Source organism: Piliocolobus tephrosceles, chromosome 16 (genome assembly GCF_002776525.5).
Source record: "Piliocolobus tephrosceles isolate RC106 chromosome 16, ASM277652v3, whole genome shotgun sequence".
Taxonomy (NCBI): domain Eukaryota; kingdom Metazoa; phylum Chordata; class Mammalia; order Primates; family Cercopithecidae; genus Piliocolobus; species Piliocolobus tephrosceles.
The window spans coordinates 76,669,414-76,690,184 of NC_045449.1; the positions used below are offsets into that span (position 1 = coordinate 76,669,414).

General features: G+C 50.0%; 2 protein-coding genes across 2 annotated transcripts in view; one reads left to right on the forward strand and one right to left on the reverse strand.

Moving 5' to 3' along the window:
• Positions 1 to 20,771, forward strand: part of TBCD (tubulin folding cofactor D) — a 180,027-nt gene that overhangs the window by 58,221 nt on the left and 101,035 nt on the right. Inside the window, exon 12 of the mRNA XM_023194085.3 lies at positions 372 to 466. Coding sequence (XP_023049853.2) covers positions 372 to 466 — 95 coding nt within the window. The remainder of the gene's footprint in view (positions 1 to 371; positions 467 to 20,771) is intronic.
• ZNF750 (zinc finger protein 750) overlaps positions 11,217 to 20,771 on the reverse strand; it is an 11,261-nt gene continuing 1,706 nt past the window's right edge. The window contains exons 2-3 of the mRNA XM_026455825.2: positions 12,785 to 14,398; positions 11,217 to 12,643 (exon numbers count right to left, since the gene is read on the reverse strand). Of these exons, the coding sequence (XP_026311610.1) occupies positions 11,908 to 12,643; positions 12,785 to 14,220 (2,172 nt within the window). The 5' untranslated portion in view covers positions 14,221 to 14,398 and the 3' untranslated portion in view covers positions 11,217 to 11,907. The remainder of the gene's footprint in view (positions 12,644 to 12,784; positions 14,399 to 20,771) is intronic.

The window sequence follows — 20,771 nt, forward strand, 5'->3', positions numbered from 1 at the left end:
GGGTGGGCACGGCTGTTGTCTTTGTACTCAGTCACAGTGTGTTATTTCTTCACCCATCTGATTATTTTTTTATTTTGAGATGGAGTCTCGCCCTGTCACCTAGGCTGGAGTGCAGTGGCGCGATCTCAGCTCACTGCAACCTCCGCCTCCCCGGTTCAAGTGATTCTCCTGCCTCAGCCTCCCAGGTTGCTGGGATCGTAGACGTGAGCTGCTGTGCCCAGCCTTGATACTTTAAAAACTTATGAATAGGTTTTAGTGTGCCTTACAGGTACAGGTTATGGACTTGCCAAGCTGTGCTCCTTGCCATGCTGTGGGCTTTGAACCAAAAACTGACACGTGAGCTGTGGTCTCAGGATCTTTGTTGCTCTCAGTTTCCAGGAGACCGACAAGGCATGGCACGGGGGATGTCTGGCGTTGGCAGAGCTGGGCAGGAGAGGCCTGTTGCTGCCGTCTCGACTTGTGGATGGTGAGTAGCTGAAGCACAGTTAGTTGTGTCACCAAGGCTGTCCATCCGTGGCAGTCTGCAGCCCTTCGTCTCATCCCATCTCCGCGGTGCAGTGTGGCCCTGCCATAGGCACACACAGAAGAGCTTGAGAACGAGGGCTGTCCACCTTTTTCTCACATCGGCCTTCGTAATTTCCTAATTGCCTCTTTTTTCTGCTGTGAAATTTTAATGCCACAGGTTACCCTGTGTACCTGGTTTCGGAGGGCCACGAATCCTTGTAATGTCTGATTTTCTTACTCCCCACAACCAGTTTTCATTCTTGAGGGACGTTCTTGCCCCTTAAGGACACATGCAGTGGCACCTGCTTCAGTTCTAGAACCAGGTACCCCTGGCAGCATCCTAGGCCACCTGGAGTGACGTGGTGCTCCCTGGAGATGAGGCTCATGCCAGCTTGAAACCAGGGTGGGAACTGGGGTGGAGGGCAGGGGAGCTCTGCAGTGGCCAGCGGTGGGGTGGGGACAGAGGGCACAGCATGGCAGATGCAGAGGCACGGCAGGGGCAGAGGGTGCAGCGTGGCAGACGCAGGGGCACGACGGGGGCAGAGGGCGCAGCGTGGCAGACACAGAGGCACGGCGGGGGCAGGGCACAGCGTGGCAGACGCAGAGGCATGGCGGGGACAGAGGGCACAGTGTGGCAGAGGCATGGCAGGGACAGGGCGCAGCGTGGCAGATGCAGGGGCACTGCCGCGGACCAGCTGTTGCGCAGCGGCCACACACAGCCCCGTCTGTGTTTGGTGGGGACAGTCCCTGGGTGTGACTGGCATTGCCCTCTGCGGGCAGGAAGGAAAGGATGTCTGTACAGGATAGAGTGGGGGCCCATCCTGAGAGGGCCTCACCACAGACACTTTATTCTGTCCAAAATAAGGACGCCTGAGATGTGGTGGCCCCGCGTCTTCCCGGTGCGGAGCTGTGGTGGTGTCTGAAGCGACTGCTTTGCACTTGGCGTTGTGATGTGTGGGGAGAGCTTGTAGAGCCGGCAGTTCTTTTTTTAATGTTTCTGCTTACTTTTTTCAGACTTCTTTAATTTTTAGACCACTTTATTGAGTTTAATTTACATACCATAAAATGCACTCACTGAAGTGCACAATGAAGTGGTTTTGTGTATTTACAGAGTTGTGCGGCTATCGCCGTAATTTAATTCCTGAACATTTTCATTGCCTCCGAAGGAAACCCTGTGTTTAAGAACTCACTGCACTCTCCCCAGCACCCTCGCCCCGGCAGCCACATCTCCAGTGTCTCTGGGAATTTGTCTTTTATAGACATTTCGTAAAAGTGGAACCTACAACGTGTGATCTCTGGTGTGTGAATTCTTCCACTGAGCTCCTCTGTGTGGTAGCCTGTGGAGTGCCTCCTTCCTTCCTGTGGCAGAGCCTCGTCCTGCTGTGTCAATGCACCACACACCACGTTTATCCATCCGGTTCGTCAGCTGACGGGGCTCTGGGTGGTTTCCACCTTTCACTGTTAGAATAATGCTGCCGTGAACATTGTGTACACGTTTTTGAGTGGATGTTCAATATAGACCTAGAAGTAGAAATGCTGGGTCATACGGTGACTCCATGTTTAACTTTCTGAGAAACTGCCACACTTTTTCCAAAATGATTACACCATTTCACATTCCTGCTTCCAGTGTATGAGGGTTCTGTTTCTCTGATCCTCACCAACACTTGTTTTTATCTTTTTTTTTTTGGACCGGGTTTCACTTTGCTGCCCAGGCTGGAGTGCTGTGATGCAATCTCTGCTCACTGTAATCTCCGCCTCCCAGGACCAGGCGATCCTCCCACCTCAGCCTCCTGAGTAGCTAGGACCACCAGTGCGCACCACCACGCCAGATTGTTTTTAGTTTTGTTAGATACAGGACCTCACCACATTGCCCAGGCTGGTCTTGAACTCCTCAGCTCAAGCTGTCCGCCCGCCTTGACCTCCCTGAGTGTTGGGAATACAGGCATGAGCCACCGCACTTGCCCCCTGCTTCTTTAAAAAAAAAAAAAGCCATCCTAGTGAGTGTGGGGTGCCACCTTGTGCTTTTCATTTGCTTTTCCCTAATGACTGATAACACTGAGCATTCTTTGTGTTTGTCCATTTGTATGTCTTCTTTGGAGAAATGTCTGTTCAAGTTCTTTACTCGTTTAAAAAATTATTATTTTTTAAATTGTTGTTGTAAGAAAGAGTTGTTTATGTATTCTGGGTATACGTCTCCTATTGGATGCATGATTTGCAAATGTTTTATTGCGTTCTGTGGCTGCCTTTTCACTTCCTATTGACTGATGGACACGGTCTCGCTCCATTGCCCAGGCTAGAGTTCAGTGGCTCCACCACAGCTCGCTGCCACCGTGATCTCCTGGGCTCAAGCCATGTTCCCACCTTAGCTTCCCGAGTAGTTGGGACTACAGGGGCTCACCACTACGCCTGGCTAATTTTTTTTCTTTTTTTGAGACAGGATCTCATTCCCATCACCCAGGCTGGAGTGCAGTGGCGTGATCTCGGCTCACTGCAGCCTCCACCTCTCAGGCTCAAGCGATCCGCCTACCTCAGCCCCCCAAGTAGCTGGGGCTACAGGTACGAGCCACCATGCCCAGCTGATTTTTGTATTTTTTGTGGAGTTGGGGTTTTCCCATGTTGTCCAGGCTAGTCTCGAACTCCTGAGCTCAAGTGATCCCCCTGCCTCAGCCTCCCAAAGTGCTGGGATTACAGGCGTGAGCCACTGCACCTGGCCTTCATGCCTGGCTAATTAAAACAATTTTTTGTAGAAATGGGGTCTCACTATGTAGCCCAGGCTGGTCTTGAACTTCTGGCCTGGAGTGATCCTCCTGCCTCAGCCTCCCAAAGTGCTGGGATTATAGGCTGTACCTGGTGTGTTTTCAGTGTCTTTGATGGTGATATTTGACCCAGGTTTTAAGTTTTAATTAAGTCCAGCTCATCAGTCTTTTCTTTCTTGTGTTTCTGGTGTCAAAGCTAAGAAACCATTGCCTGCCCCAGAACCGTGAAGTTGTACTTTTGTGCTTTTATTTAACGTTTTGTTCCATCGAAGTAAGTGACGCGTAATGTTTATTTGTGACACCAGATGTGTGTGAGGGTGTGTGTGTAAATGTGTGGCCAGGATGGAATGAAGTCCCTGCCTGTGGGGAGCCAGCTGCAGGTTCACTCGAAGGAGACAAGACCCGACTGGCTCGTGTGTGTGCTCTGTTGTGTCTTATGGCAACACCCACCGACCCCAGGCAGCTGGAGAGAGAGGATGTGGGTATTGGCGTCATCAACAAAAAGGGTAAAGCTGTTGTTCAGAAACTGATACGTGATGTGGAATACACTGGCCCCAGACCTTCGCTGGCCCCTCCTGCCTGGCGGTGCCCTCCATGTGAGCCGAACCCTCTGTGCAGCCCCCATTCTGTACCTGGTGGGGTGTGGAGAAGCTGTGCTGTGTCTGGGCAGGGCGAGAGTTCTTTCAGGCAGGGGTGAGAGATCCCGTCGTGGGGCTAACTCAGGAGGTGATGGGGCTAACGTTTGTTTAGTGTTTGCAGCATACTTTTTATGTTTTTGTTTTAGACCTCACACCATTCCTCCGAGAGCCGTGTTGTGTGTATAAAGCTATCGTTGGGAGCCCGGTGTGGTGGCGGTGCCTATAGTCCTAGCCTCTTGGGAAGCCAAGGCAGGAGGATCACTTGAGCCTAGGAATTTGAGTCCAGCCTGGAAGACATAGTGAGACCCTATCTCTAAACAAGCAAACAAACCACGCAGGTGTGGGAGCCAGGAAGCCTTTCTGGAGTCACAGCTCATGCTCAGTCCTTTGGTCTCCTCCATGTCACATGACTGAACTGTCCCTGCACCTCCTTGTCTCCTTGGAGAGTTACTGTGGTTCTGTCAGTTCAGTTTCAAAAGTGAAAACAGGCTGGACACTCCTGTAATCCCAGCATTTTGGGAGGCCGAGGTGGGAGGATCACCTGAGGCCAGGAGTTCGAGACCAGCCCGGCCAACATGGCAAAACCCGTCTCTACTAAAAATACAAGGATGTGGTGTCACATGCCTGTAGTCCCAGCTACGTGGGAGGCTGAGGCAGAAGAATCGCTTGAACCTGGGAGGCGGAGGTTGTAGTGAACTGAGATCGCACCGCTGCACTCCAGCCTGGGCAACAGAGCAAGATCCTGTCTCAGAAAAAAAAGCGAAAACAAATACTTGGCAAATAAATGTTCTAGAAAGACAATACAGATGAGCATGTTTGAGACTAAAGCTTTTGTTTGTCTTAGAGGAAATGTGGAGCTTAATTGGTGCGTGCTAAAGGAGGAAGAAGTAAAACTAGAGAAGTCAGGTGGGCCGGCAGCAATGCCATGTTTGCCTTGAAGGCACCCTGGGTCTTTTTGCCCTTAGTCCTCTGAATAGGGGGACTCTGCCCATTGGACTCAGGAAAGAAGCACTGCGTTTTCTTTGGGTTACTTTTTAGGGAATCCTGCTGATTCTTCTCCACACATACAGTACGTACACACACACACACACAGTCAGGAAACCCCACCCCCGATATTTAACATGGGTTCTTTTCTATTTCCCTAAGCGTCTCGGCTGGTCTGAGAAATAAAGGGAAAGAGTACAAAAGAGAGAAATTTTAAAGCTGGGTGTCCGGGGGAGACGTCATATATTGGCAGGATCCTTGATGCTTCCTGAGCCATAAAACCAGCAAGTTCTTATTAGCGATTTTCAGAAGGGAAGGGAGTGCAGGAATAGGGTCTCTGTGGGTCACAGAGATCACATACTTCGCAAGGTAGTAAAATATCACAAAGCAAGTGGAGGCAGGGCGAGATCACGGGACCACAGGACGGGGTGGGGGGGGAATTAAGATTGCTAATGAAGTTTTGGGCATGCATTGTCATTGATAACATCTTATCAGGAGACAGGGTTTGAGAGCAGACAACCGGTCTGACCAAAATTTATTAGGTGGGAATTTCTTCGTCCTAGTAAGCCTGGGAGTGCTACAGGAGACTGGGGCTTATTTCATCCCTTCGGCTTCGACGGTAAAAGACAGCCGCCTCCAAGGGGGCTGTTCATAGACCTACCCTCAGGGCGCATTCTCTTTCTCGGGATATTCCTTGCTGAGAAAAAGAATTCAGCGATATTTCTATTTGCTTTTGAAAGGAGAAATATGGCTCTGTTCCATCAGGCTCACCGGCAGTCAGAGTCCAAGGCCATCTCCCTTGTTCCCTGAACATTGCTGTTATCCTGTTCTTTCTTTAAGGTGCCCAGATTTCATATTGTTCAAACACACATGCTCTACAAACAATTTGTGCAGTTAACACAATCATCCCAGGGTCCTGAGGCAACATATATCCTCCTCAGCTTACGAAGATGATAGGATCAAGAGATTAAAGAGAGGCATAGAAAATCACAAGGGTATTGATTGGGGAAGTATAAGTGTCCATGAAAGCTTCACAATTTATGTTCAGAGATTGCAGTAAAGACAGGCGTAAGAAATTATAAAAGTATTAATTTGGAGAACTAATAAATGTTCCATGAAATCTTCACAATTTATTCTTCTGCCATGGCTTCAGCTGGTCCCTCTGTTTGGGGTCCCTGACTTCCTGGAACACACACACTCATACTCACTCTCCAGCTGTTGTCCTGTAAGCCTATTTCTAGGTCTCCGACTCTGTGCACACCACCATGCCCAGCTAATTTTTTAAAGAAATTCAAAAGCAGCCTGGGCAACAAAGTGAGATCCTGTTCCTACACAACTTGTTTTTAAAAAGTAGTTGGGTGTAGTCCCAGCTACTCAGGAGGTTGAGGTGGGAGAACTGTTTGAGCCCAGGAGGTTGAGGCTGCAGTGAGCCATGATTGCACTGCTACGCTCAAGCGATACTCCTGCCTTGATCTGTGGACAGTGGGCCATGTTTTTTCTCTTGCGTCATCACCTCTGAGGACTATTGTTAAAGGGCTACTTGATCTTTATTTTAGGTGATTCAAATTCCAGGACTTTCTTGAGTGGTCCTGGTGTAGGTCCTTTCACCTTTTTTTGTGGCTCCTCTTTAAACCCCTCTGTTGTTGTAGCAGGAGGAAGTGGGCACTCCTCACCATGAGTAAGCTCATGTAATGTTCGTGAGCCCTTACGGTTTCCCTTGTTGGATGCAAGAAGCACAGGTGAGGGGATGTATTTGGTTTAACTTTACTTTTTTTTGAGACAGAGCCTTGTTCTGTTGCCCAGGCTAGAGTGCAGTGGTGCCATCTCGGCTCACTGCAAGCTCTGTCTCCCAGATTCAAGCGATTCTCATGCCTTAGTCTTCTGAGTAGCTGGGATTATAGGCACCCACCACCATGCCCGGCTAATTTTTTAATTTTTAGTAGAGACCGGATTTCACCATGTTGGCCAGGCTGGTCTCGAACTCCTGACCTCAAGGGATCTGCCTGCCTCGGCCTCCCAAAGTGCTGGGATTACAGGCATGTAATAATCTGAATAATGATCCATTGTACGAGTGTTTAGCTCTTAAGTCGGGTGATGCATAAATGCAGAAATGTGGTGTAGTTAAAAAATGTTTTTTTTTTTTTTACTATAAAACTCTAGGAGTCAATTTTGCTTTTAAAGAGAGACACAAAGGGCTTGTCCTGGTTGCAGTGGGTGAGCTATTGCAGATGGCCTTTGGAGGAATTGTGTTGGAGCGCAGAGTTTTCACAGGGCAGCTCGCCCAGCATCAGGCACATGTAGCCTGTGCCACAACCGTTGTGCCTGGGCGGGATCCCTCACGCTGCCCAGTTGCAGGAGGGTGCTCAGCTGCCCCTGCTTCTCCCTGTTTGTCATTTAAGATGATTCTTGGTGCTTTTGGTGAGCGATCAAACGGTGTTCTCAGAATCTTTGGGCCTTTGACACGGAGGGCTATGTTCTTGAGGGTGTGACGTGAGAGCTCCTTGTCTGCAGGGTGTGAGGCTTTGGGTCCTGAGTGTGGACCGTGGCATGTGATGTCTTGTCACTGCTCCCTGCATGGCTGTTTAGTTTCTGGAAAGCTGGAGGTGTAATATTTTTGTTCTTTGCCAAAACATGCTGGTGTATATAAACAGAAGTGCCCAGGTGTGCAAGTCAGCACTGTGCCTGTGTTTATGGTTCTGCATCTGACCGTGTGCCTTTTGGGCTGGAGTAGTGGTTGTCTGAGGTGGGTGCCCGACAGGGCTGGGGGCCTGCTGGTGCCCTTGCTGCTGCTTTAGGGACAGCTTGAAGCAGTGGCCTCAGATACCCCTTGGAGTTGTGACAAACTCTGTATCCCTCTTACAGGTTTTATAGAACTCTAACCAGTTGCAAATAACTATTTGCCATCCTGAGTATTGTCATTTTAAAATAAAACGATTGCATCACTCATCTAAATAAATCCGGGAAATCTAGGTAGAATAATCTACCATTCTTCATTAAAAATTTCACAGGGCTGAGCGCCGTGTCTCATACCTGTACTGCTAGCACTTTGGGAGGCTGAGGTGGGAGGATCACTTGAGCCTAGGGAGGTTGAGGCTGCAGTGAGCTGCGATCGCACCACTGTACTCCAGCCTGGGCCACAGAGTGAGACCCTATCTAAAAAACAATTTCATAGGCAAGTTTTTCTCTCACAGAAATTTTATTCTTCCTTTTTCTTCTTAAGCCCGTATTTCCATTTACTTTTTTCCCAGAGCATTTTACCCTAAGGTAATGTATTTCAGTGCCTAAGAATCTTTATTGATCTATCATTTATCTGCAACAAAAGAAAATAACGTGAACGTAAACTTCAACTTTTACATTTTGTGTGGCCATAAGATGCTAGTTATTTAAAGGTTTTCTAGGTTGGGTTTTAACAAATTATTAGTACAAACCAACATAAAATAGCATTTTGTTGAAATTTAGCTCTTAAAAAGATAGCTGTTTAGTTTGAGTTATCTTTTGATGAGTCAAGCTTTTTTTGTTTTTAGTTTTTATTTTTTGAGATGGTTCTTGCTTTGTCACCCAGGCTGGAGTGAAGTGGTACGATCTTGGCTCACTGCAGCCTTGACCTCCTGGGCTCAAGCAGTCCTCCTGCCTCAGCCTCTCAAGTTGCTGGGACTACAGGCAAACACCACATTGCTCAGCTAATTGTTGTGTTTTTTGTAGGGATGGGACCTCCCTATGTTGCCCAGACAGGTCTTGAACTCCTTGAACTCCTGGCCTCAAGCAGTCCTCTCACCTCGGCCTCCCACAGTGCTGGGATTACGGGTGTGAGCCACTGTGCCTGGCCGTGAGCCATGCTTTTAAGCAGAATAAGGCAAGGTTCTGCAGTAGTACTGTTTTTACTTTTTTTTTGAGAAAGGGTCTCATTCTGTCACCCAGGCTGGAGTGCAGTAGTGTGATCATGGCTCACTACAACCTCTGCCTCCCAGGCTCAGGCCATCCTCCCACCTCAGCCTCCCGAGTTGCTGGGAACACAGGCATGTGCCACCACAACTGGCCAATTATTTTTAGTAAAGACGTTGCCCAGGCTGGTCTCAAACTCCTGACCTCAAGCAATCCATCCGCTTTGGCCTCTCAATGTGCTGGGATTACAGGTGTGAGCCACCACACCCAGCCCCTATTTTTACTTTTAGTTTTAAGTGCTAAGAAGTCTTATTCATGTAAGTAGCTAGGAATGGCAGAAATTTTGCTTTAGCAATGCTGGTGTTTCAACTTTTTCCAAGCTCACGCCTGACCTCTGTGCTCCATCACCAAGCAGCTTCAGTAGGGTGGCCTCAGTCCTGGGAAGTGATGCGTTGACAGCCGCCTGCATTGGGGAAGCATTTCCCGGTCAGTCACTGGGTAATTCCCATCATCGCACCTGAGCTGCTTCAGTGGGGTGGCCTCAGTCCTGGGAAGTGATGCGTTGACAGCCGCCTGCATTGGGCAGCATTTCCCAGGCACTGGAGCCGTTCCTATCGTAGCACCCACTGCATGGTTTCCAGTGTGTTGGGTGAGAGGCTGCCTTTCTTGAAAAGTGAGAGAAAGGGCTGTTGTGAGAGGGGACATGGGGATGGAGATAACCCTTTCAAAACCAGAGCCTTAGGGGCTGAGGCTCCGGAAGCGCACACTCCTAAAGGACTCTGAAGCCTGAGGAAGGACCTCAGCCTGAAGGAAGGACCCTGTGGATGGCCTTTGAATAACCCCAGGTGTGCTTCGCACATGCCTGTACTTGACCACAGATTTAAACCCATGTGCACACATGCATGCTCACACATTTATGCACAGATGCAGAAGTGCATACACGTGTACACCTACACTGACACATGCACGTTGACATGTGCACATAACCCTAACCCTAACCCTAACCCTAACTCACTCCCACAGATATGCACACGTGCACACCCACACAATCGAATGTGCATACAACAGATACATGTGCACACCCACACAATCGAATGCACAGAAACACCCGCAGATATGCACACGTGGACACCCACATGATTGAATGTGCATACACTCACAGATACACACATGCACACACCCACACAATCGAATGCACACACACACCTGCAGATACACACATGTGGACACCCACACGATTGAATGCGCCCCCCACAGATACGCACATGTGCACACCCACACAATTGAATGTGCACACACACCCCCACAGATAGGCACACGCGCACACCCACAGAATCGAATGCACACACACCCGCAGATATGAGCATGTGGACACCCACAGGATTGAATGTGCATACACTCACAGATATGCACACCTGCACACCCACACAAATGCACACACACCCGCAGATATGTACCCGTGGACATGTACACGATTGAATGTGCATACACTCACAGATATGCACATGCGCACACCCACACAATCGAATGCACACATCCCTGTAGATATGTACACGTGCACACCCACATAATCGAATGTGCACACACACCCGCAGATATGTACACATGCACACCCACAGAATCTAGTGTGCGCACACCCCCATATGTATGCACATGCACACGTGATCAAATGTGCATGCACCCGCAGAGATGCACACACACACATCTAATCAGATATGCACCCCCTCCACACAGATATGCACATGTGCACGCCCACAGGATCGAATGTGCACACATCCACAGATGGCATGCGTACACGCCCACACAAATGTGCACACCCCCCCTACATATGCACACATGCACACTAACACAAATGTGTACACACCCGCAGGTATGTACACACGCACACCTGCACAATCGAGTGTGCACAGCCCCCATGGATATGCACACGTGCACACCCACACAATCACGTGTGTACACACCCCTGCAGATATGCACACACAGGATCGAATGAGCACACACCCACAGATAGTGCACGTGCACACCCACACAACTGAATGCATACCCCCCACAGATATGCACACATACATACCCAATCGAATGTGCCCACACCCACAGAGATGCACACGCACACCCACACAATTGAATGTGCCCCTTACAGATAGCACACATGCACACCCACAGAATCAAATGCGCACACACACCCGCAGAGATGCATAAGCGCGCACACCTGCAGACGTGCACTCGCACACATCCACATGATCAAATGTGCACATGCATCTGTAGACATGCACAAGCAGACACCCACACACCCGCAGCTGTGCACACCCACATGGGCGAATGTGCACACACACACCCCTACAGACAGCACACGCGCACACCCACACAATTGAATGTGCATACACGTACCCGTTCACGGGTTAATTGCCTCAGCAATCAGCTCTTTTTCATTGAGTGTTATGGCAAAATGTTCTAAAGGATAACATAGATTGACATTCATCTTCATTTTGTGTTTTCTTATGGTTCATATGAGTTTATTGGAAAATTAGCAACATACACATCATTTTGGGGAATGGAAAGTGAGGCAGAGTAAGGCAGAACACTCACTGTAGCATTATAAGCAAGTAGAATAAATTGATAATACCTTCACCAGTAATGCACTTTACCTAGCGGAAATAAATTATTTGTATAAATAGCCTCTCGATGTTTGTGTGTTATTTAGTTATAACATCACGTTTTTCTTTTTTACATACGGCACTGTAATGCTAGTACTGAAAATGTTTTTTCTGACATTTTTTCAGTGATTGTCATTTACTTCATATATGCAGCTAGAGCTAATAGAAAAACAGTTAAAACAATTTGTTGTAATGGTGAGATATTTATAAGCAAACATTTATAAAAGATCTTCTGTAAGACGGCTTAGACTTCAAAATACTTATCAGTCTTAGAGTCATTCAGATGTTTTTACAACCAAAAGTAGAAGCACCTTTTAATATTCATGCTTAATATTTATAAAAACTGAATTGGAGGTTTTGTTTGTTTGTTTTCGAGAAGAAGCTGCATTTGTAAAAACAGGAAAGTGCCAGTTCAGAGGTGGCGTAGCTCGCCACCTTGGGAGGCGTGTGTGTAGCCATAGCTCTGTGAGCACACGCGTGAACCCGGCGTTAGGATACCCGGGCCCTCCTTCGTAGTGTGAACACTCTGGCTGTGTCCTGCAGCTTCGCCTTCTTAGCTCCTTGCTGGGATTTTCCAGCATCCCTTTGACTTGTCCTCTTTTGTCCTTTGGGTCTGAGGTCACCCTGGGCCTCCTGGCTCTCCGTGGAGCTGAGTGTGGGTGTGTCTTGCTGGCAGACAGGTTCCGGGGCTATAGCATCCCCATCGCCCACCCGGATGTTCCTGGGGCTGTAGGCCGCCAGCTGGCACAGGGCCACGGCTGCCGTCTGCTTCTGCTCCTCGCTGCTGTCCATCGCACGTGCGTCTGGAGCCTCCTCGCCGGGGCCTGTGGGTGGGGCCCCGTCACCGTCGAGGCTGCCTGGCTTGGTCTCAGGGCGGCTGGGCACATCCTCAGAATCTTCTGTCCCAGTCTTCTGTGGGGCAGCAGTAGCAGGTTCTGCAGCTCGTGGTTGACTGGGGAAGGCAGGCCTCAGAGCCTGGGCGTTGCAGGGGTCCTTCACCGAGAGATTGAGGGGAAGGTCCTGCAGCTCTGAGAAGCTGGCGGTTTCCGCCTGGGGGCTGCCTTGGTACGTGGGTTCGTGGGTGGCTGCTGGGTTTATCTCTGATTTCTTGGAGAGGTTGAGGGGACCCATCCTGGAGCTGTCCTCTGGACTGGAAGGCACGGCCTCCAAGACGAGAGAGGTGCTTCCAGCCGGAGCTGGGGGGTCTCCGTTCACAACATTGAGGCTAGAAGAAGCCAAGAGAAAGCTTAGTAGGAGCTTGCTTAGAAAAGCAACTGCGTGAAGCAGTTTGAACAAGTATAAACTTGGCTCATGGAACCCAACCAGAAACATTCCCTTGGAGGTTTTGAAAATGACATTTTCTTACCTTATTGGAGACTCTGCTCTGGTCTCAGGAGCCTGGGCAGGTAGGCATCCTGTGATTTTCTTAACAGGCTTGAAGGCTGTGAGGCTTTGCTCTGGCTGGTAGAGTCTTCCCAGCGCACTGGAGGCCGCCTTGTTGGAGAGGTCGCACAGGCCTTCGCAGGTCTGGCTCGTCTGCGTGAAGTTGGTGGGGCTTGGCCTCCCTGGGGAGCCTGTGGCTGCGCTCCCTGCGCGGGGGCTCATTTTGGACCCTTCCGTGTCTCTCTGCCCAGCCTTGGAGGAGTCTTTAGCCTCAGGAATTGGACTTTCGAACTCGATGTGTTTTCTGTTGGGGTCTGAAGGGTTTAACCTGGAAGGACTTGAGGCTGGGTAGACCAGGGTAGCTTCTTCAAGCAGGTGAGAGCTCTGATCTCGGGTGAGGCCAGCGACAGGTGGGAGTCTGAGACCGTAGGAGGAAAACGCAGACTCTGGCCTGTAAAATCCATAAGGAATCGGCAGATTAGAGGGATATTGCTGGAAAAACCTGTAATGATCATATGTGGCTGGAGATGGAGTCAGGTGCTTAGGGATCGGCCCCGGGTGAGGCAGAAAGTGTCTTGGGTCTTGGGCTCCGTAGACTGACAGCAGGGGCGTGTCGCACTCCGGTGAGCTCCCAGCCAGCAGGTAAGGCGAGTAGATGGTGGCCAGCCCGTGCTCTGTGTAAAAGTGAGGTGGGTACTCTGGGATTGTGGGGTGCATGTAAGGGGAAATGGCCCCAAGCCCCTTTGTAGTTGAGATTTTATGTGGAAACTCTGGTGGGAGGAAAGAGGAGCCGGCTTTCCAGGGGTAGCCAGGAGCGTGGAAGGCCGACTTGGTGTGGAAGGAGGCGGCCTTGGCAGTGGGGTTGGGTAAAGCCAGTGTCTCAGGCGCCTCAGTGCTGTCTGGCCCCTTAAGTCTGTGCTCGCCGACTGGAACAAATGCAGAAGGCCGAGCTGCGCCTTCCAGAGCAGGCTGGGCACCGAGGGCGGCTTCCAGAGCTGGGCTCTCGCAGGCTGATGCCCTGTGGAGGGCTGGCTTCTGTCCTGGGCACCTGTGGCTTCCCCGGGCTTGCAGCTCCAGGTTCTCCTTGATGTCTTCCCTGGCAGAGCTGTGCTGAAGCTTTCCGTCAAAGGTGGAGACTCCGTTTGTGACAGACTTGGAAGAGGCTGGCTTGGCCGTGGCATCGGGCTGGTTGGTTTGCTTAGGGTCTAGCGAGTTAGATTTAGAGCACTTGGGAACTCGATCCTGCTCGGATACTAAAGTAATCGAGTTTTTACAAAGACCATACTTCATGTGATTAAAAAGATGGGACTTCTCATTGCAAGTAAAGGGACACTGGAAACATTTATACTTGAAGGGCTTTCCCGGAGGCCTGGGGATGTAATGCGGCTTTTTTGGCTTCCGCTCTTTGAGAAGACTCATTTTCCTTACGCCTCGGACTCTGGCCGTCCAGGTGGCGTGATCCCCGTCGCCACCTCGTGCAGCTCGTGGTTTCTGAAGAGGCACCTCCCGCTTTGCCTCTTTCCCGAGCGCTTCTACCGGAAGCCAGGTCTGAGTGCTGAGGGTCTGGCGAGAGCCTCCGTCATCTGGCAGCCGGGAGCTGCAACAAAGAGCAGAGTCTTGGTGTCAAGACAGCAAGTGAGGGGTCGGGGAGAAGCTGGCCTCAGCTTGCCACCCTGCCGCAGGATCCCTGAAGCAGAGCCCCGGAAGGGCTGAAACCGCCTGCTCCTGAGGTCACAGAAGCAGCCCTGCCCTTGGTAACCTGGCTGCTAACTCCCCACCATGTTTTCTGTTTTCTGAGTCTGATCTGAAAGAGTCACCTTGGGGCCTAGAGGTGGAGTATGGTGTGTGGTGCGTTGAGCGTCTGTTCTGAGAATGCCTGTAAGCCTTTGAGTTTTGCGAACTTTTATCCTGTGACCTGGACCTTTCCTTGAAAGCACCCTGCTGGGGGCTAAGGACGCCGAGCCCCCTCCCAGGGTCTGGACAGTCCTGTCCCAGTGCTGCCTGACTCTGCTTGGAGGGTTACACGCTTGAAACAGTGGGGGTGTGGTTGGCCGCACTCTCACCTGAAATGCAAAGGGGTTTGTGGCCGTTTCCCCTTAACGTGTACCCCACAGTTACAGAGTGACCCCTCACTTTTACACAGAGCATGGGCTGGCCACCGTCTACTTGGTCCTACCTGCTGGCCTGGAGCTCGCCCAAGTACAGCGCGCCCCTGCTGTCGGTCTGCAGAGCCCGAGACCACGGATGCTCCCTGCCTCCTGTGCAGCCAGTCCCTAAACACTCGTGGCAGTTTCTGCCCTCTTCAGCCATGTTGTTGGTGTGTTCCTAGTGTGCTTACTTACAAATGAAGAACATTCAAACACAAGACTCCACCCTGCTGCTTCTAAAGTCAGCTTTATCATTAAGTAGCATTTATGTTGTCTCAGATATGAATACAAATGCTCTATTTATGTTGACTTAAATGGTTGAAATACTGTTGAGGTGAATTTGTACATCCTGTGAGTGACAGCAGCATTGTGAGACATGCTTTCTCGGTCACCCCGTTCCTGCTGGCCAGGAGGCACGGCCAGCGGCACCTGCCCATCCAGGTGCACCTCCAAATGGAAGAGCCAAAGCTTTGCCACACTCGTGCCTGAGAGGAGACTGGAGTGAGTGGTGTCTGCTTTAGAGATGGTTGGGCCATGGGAGGAAGCTGTCCTGGCCCTTAACCTTTAGGGAGTGGGTTCAGCCCTTGGGCCACACCTGCTCAGGTCCCGGGACCCACCAGGGGCTGCGCTGTGATGTCAGGGCTGGCCTGCTCTTTTGGATTCTTCCACAGGGTCTCTGTGTCCCTCTTACCAGCTCCAGGTTTCCTTCAGAGGCTGCACTGCACACCACTGGGGCTCTCACCTGCCTCCTAACCCAAGGCTGAGAGCAAAGGCTATTTTTTTTTTTTTTTTTTTTGAGACAGAGTTTCTCTCTTGTCGCCCAGACTGGAGTGCAGTGGTGCAATCTCAGCTCACTGCAACCTCTGCCTCCCAGATTCAAGCGATTCTCCTGCCTCAGCCTCCCGGGTAGCTGGGATTATAGGCGCCCACCAACACTCCTGGCTAATTTTTTTTTTGTATTTTTAGTGGAGACGGGGTTTCACCATGTTGGCCAGGCTGGTCCTGAGCTCCTGACCTCAGGTGATCCACCCGCCTCAGCCTCCCAAAGTGCTGGGATTACAGGCGTGAGCCACCGCGCCCGGCCCAGAACAAAGGCTTTGAGAGTCTGGGGCTCTCTACATGGCAGCTGGGCCTGGAGCGACTCAAGCAGCAACTGTGCCTGGGAGACAGCGTGAGTGGGAGATGGGGTGGAAGTATAGTGGATCAAGGCTGAACACTTTAATTCGTATTAAAAATGTAAAAAGGAAAAGGTCTTTTAGCATCTAAATATTTTCAAACAGCTTAAAAACAAAGTTAGATGACCCAAATGCCTATCAATGATAGACTGGATAAAGAAAATGTGGCACATGGCCGGGCGTGGTGGCTCAAGCCTGTAATCCCAGCACTTTGGGAGGCCGAGGTGGGCAGATCACGAGGTCAGGAGATCGAGACCATCCTGGCTAACACGGTGAAACCCCGTCTCTACTAAAAAATACAAAAAAAAAAAACTAGCCAGGCGAGGTGGCCGGCGCCTGTAGTCCCAGCTACTCGGGAGGCTGAGGCAGGAGAATGGCATAAACCCGGGAGGCAGAGCTTGCAGTGAGCCGAGATCCGGCCACCGCACTCCAGTCTGGGCGACAGAGCGAGACTCCGTCTCAAAAAAAAAAAAGAAAATGTGGCACATATACACCACGGAATACTGTGCAGCCATAGAAAGGAATGAGATCATGTCCTTTGCAGGGATGTGGATGGAGCTGGAAACCATCACCCTCAGCAAACGAACGCAGGAACAGAAAACCAAACACGCGTGTTCTCACTCGTAAGTGGGAGCTGAACAGCGAGAACACATGGACAAAGGGAGGGGAACATTACACACCAGGGCCTGTCTAGGGATGGGGGTCGGGGGGAGGGAGAGCATTAAGACAAATAGCTAATGCATGCAGGGCTTAAAACCTAGATGATAGGTTGATGGGTGCAGCAAACCACCATGGCACATGTTTACCTATGTAACCTACACGTTCTGCACTTGTGTCCCAAAACTTAAAGTATAATTAAAAAAAAAATACATAAAAGTAAAGTTAAATGGAGGGCTGGGGGCGGTGGCTCATGCCTGTAATCCCAGCACTTTGGGAGGCCGAGGCGGGAGGATCCCTTGAGCCCAGGAGATTGAGACTGCAGGGAGCTGTCATCCTGCCACCGCACTCCAGCCTGGGCAGCAGAGTGAGACCTTGCCTCAAAAAAAGGCTAAATGGAAATGATTTAAGAAAACTGTTTCAACTGCAGTTTTTTTTTTTTAAAGAAATGGGCAGATGTGCCCATTCTTGAGTCTGTGAGGTTTTATGTGTAGACATCAGGGTGGCTAAACGTCGAGTGAGAAGCTGCCCCTTGAAAATAGAGTGGTGTGTATGGAGCCTAGGAGGCAGCTGTCCCTGAAGCAAGGCCTCCTCCCTGCACCCGGTGTCCTTCCTCCCACACTCCAGAGGCCAGGGGTGGAGGCTGGGCTTTCGTATGGCTGCTCCGAACTTTGGGGAAGTGCTCTGATTTTATTCTCAGCAAACTGGTTTCTCTACTCATTTATTCATATTTCTTTCTTTCTTTCTTTTTTTTTTTTTTGGAGACGGAGTTTCGCTCTTGTTGCCTAGGCTGGAGTGCAGTGGTGCGATCTCGGCTCACCGCAGCCTCTGCCTCCCGGGTTCAAGCAATTCTCCTGCCTCAGCCTCCCTAGTAGCTGGGATTACAGGTGCCCACCACCACACCCAGCTAATTTCTTGTAATTTTAGTAGAGATGGGGTTTCACTATGTTGACCAGGCTGGTCTCGAACTCCTGACCTCAGGCGATCTGCCCGCGCCAGCCTCCCAAAGTACTGGGATTACAGGTGTGAGCCACCTGTAATCCCAGCTCATTTATTCGTATTTCTTAAAAACCCAAAGAGGCCGGGCGCGGTGGCTCAAGCCTGTAATCCCAGCACTTTGGGAGGCCGAGACGGGCAAATCACAAGGTCAGGAGATCGAGACCATCCTGGCTAACACGGTGAAACCCCGTCTCTACTAAAGAATGCAAAAAACTAGCCGGGCGAGGTGGCGGGCGCCTGTAGTCCCAGCTACTCTGGAGGCTGAGGCAGGAGAATGGCGTAAACCCGGGAGGCGGAGCTTGCAGTGAGCTGAGATCCGGCCATTGCACTCCAGCCCAGGAGACAGAGCGAGACTCCGTCTCAAAAAAAAAAAAAAAAAAAAAAAACCCAAAGAACCACCCTACCACCCTTCCCCCTACAAACTGCCTCTATTAACATACTTTAAGTTCTTTAAGACATTTATTTACTAAGAAGTGGTTTGGGTAGAAAAGAGGGGTTCTGCTGACCTGTCGCCTTCTCTGTGATGAGTTTCTGTGTAGCAGGGACAGTGAGGTACGTGTTTGGATGAGGACAAGATGTTTGTTACCCCACAACCAGGGAGGGTGTCGGGTGACACCCTGGGGCTCAGACCCCGTGCTCGGCACCCCTCTCCCACTGTGGGCTGCCACAGAAGCTACAATGAACCGGGTCAAAGCCAAGCAAATGAAACACGTAATGATAGTTTTGTCTTTGTCTTTCTAATTTCCCCCTATTAGAAAAAAGAACGTGAAATACTTCTTTATGGGCTCAGTCCCTACCGAGTGGGGCAGACCTGCCCTGGGTGATGAAAGCAGTTTCCCTGCCTCCCTTCAGGAAGTGGAGAAGCCGGTGCCTGGTTCCAGCCAAATGCTGGGCCAGCCAGATCAGTCAGTGGGGCCTGTGCCGGCACGCCTCGCCGCGCTCCCTGGTTCTGAAGGCGTGAGAACCTCTGCAAGTCAGGTTCCCATGATTGTATAGGATATGTTATGGCAGGGATCTGAAAACTGATGATTTCATCACTAGCTGGAAGCATCATGATCAAAACGATGACAGTTGCAAAACGTTCATCAAGTGAGAGCTGCGTCCTCGCGATACCGAAACGTCGCCTCTAGCACCTGAAACATAAGCCCTCAGAGGGGCAGGTGACTCCCTCAGGATCTAAGAAAGTGAGGACTTTAGTTTTCGAAGCAGCATTATTTCATGTTGCTGATACTCTCAGGCAAATAAATGAATAACCCGTGTTGGTTAGATTTTCTCAAAAGCTTTACAGCAGGCAAGTTACGTGTAAGCTCTGCTGTTAGCCAAAATAGTAATTAGGGAAATAATTGCTTTTATATTAATATGTCTCTTTTCTAGTCAGATGTTATTATCTGAAGTTTTGGACGATTTGCCCTTTTGTTCTTGTTGACGTAAGCAGGTGTGGCAGGGAGGAAGCCCCTGGTGAATGAGAGCATTTGGGGTTGAATTGCTTGAAGGAAATTTGTGTAAACGTGGAGTCTCGGGCAGTAGTTTTAGTAAAACCTGGATAAACTGACCTCTCAGGCCTTGGATAAACTGACCTCTCAGGCTTACACAATTTGCTAATTAAAACAGGGAGCACAGCTGCTTCCGTGTAAGCCGGGCGGAGTTCACCTGATCTATAAAACTACAATAGTGTCAGAGGAGTAAGTGGGATAAAATTGTTGCTTTGGTAAGCTTTCAAATGATGATGTCAGCCTGTGAGTTCTGTGTCCTGCTTAAGTGAGGTTTATAAGGATGAAGAAACCAAACCCGACGGCCAGTACCTCAGGCTGTCACATCTGTCTGTGGGCACAGCGTTTAAATTGTCTCTGGTCAGTTTCTACCAGCCCGACTTTGTACTCTGGCAACTGCTGGTGTTAAATATTCCCAGAAGAGTATGTTGTTGCCCAAACAGTGTAACCCAGAACTCTAGCTGTTTATAGTAATTTGGATTTGCATTTAGAGGTGCAGTTTTTCTCTAGAGGTGAAAAAGAAGTGCCGGGCGTCTTCCTCTCCTGGGGGACGTGTTTGCATTTTAGTTAATAACATGCCTGGAGAGCTGTCTATCTGTCTGGTAATAAAGCAGAGTCTCGTGCATTATCTGCTTTCGTTTGAGAACTGCAGTGCTAGCATATTTTACAGTGAAGACCTCGGTGTGATCCTGAAGGAGGGTCTCATCCTCCTCTCGATTCCCACTGGATCGGCAGGAAACGTTAGCAGGGGGGACCTTCCACAGAGCTTCCACATCTGGATCAAAGGTGGCTGTTACTGAAATACTTATGCAGACTCTTCCCTGGCTGCTGCTGGCTAATGTGTGCCCTCTTCTCCAACCCACCTCCTCTGAGCCCGGCCTGGCACAAAGACTTCTTTCTCCAAATTATTTCAGACCAAGCAGCCAATGTAGACAATGTCTACACTAAAGGGCATAAGAACAGTGGCATGCAGTGGCTTAAAACATGCTCAGGATCCCGCCGAGCTTTCGCCAGGTTTTCTTGCTGTATTTACAGATGCCATTCTGTGCCTTTCTAAGTATTTTAAATGTCCTGTGCTCAGCCGATGCACTTGGCTTCTGGAAAGTGCGCTGAGCTGAGAGCTCACTTCTCTTCCTGCTCAACGTGCACTGGGCTGGGTGTTGGGGCGTAGCTGCCCACACAGACAGTGCTTTGAAGAGTGAGTGGTTTCGGTTGGCCACGGGGTTGTGTCTGTCTTGTTTTTAAAGTTCTAAATTGCCAATATACTGTCTTTCCAAAGGTTCCTAAATGTGGACCTTCAATGCAGCAGACAGTTGTTGGGGTGATAGTGAGAAGCTGGGATGCTTAACAAGCTTCTGAGGAGTTTGAACTTTGAAAAATAGACGAGAGAAAGAGTTCTTAAAAAAAAAAAACCACTTTGATGGGACAGAGTGGAGGTAATTACAGTTTAACTTTATGGGACGTTTCTGTGACAGGCTGGGCGACCATGGGACGTTTCTGTG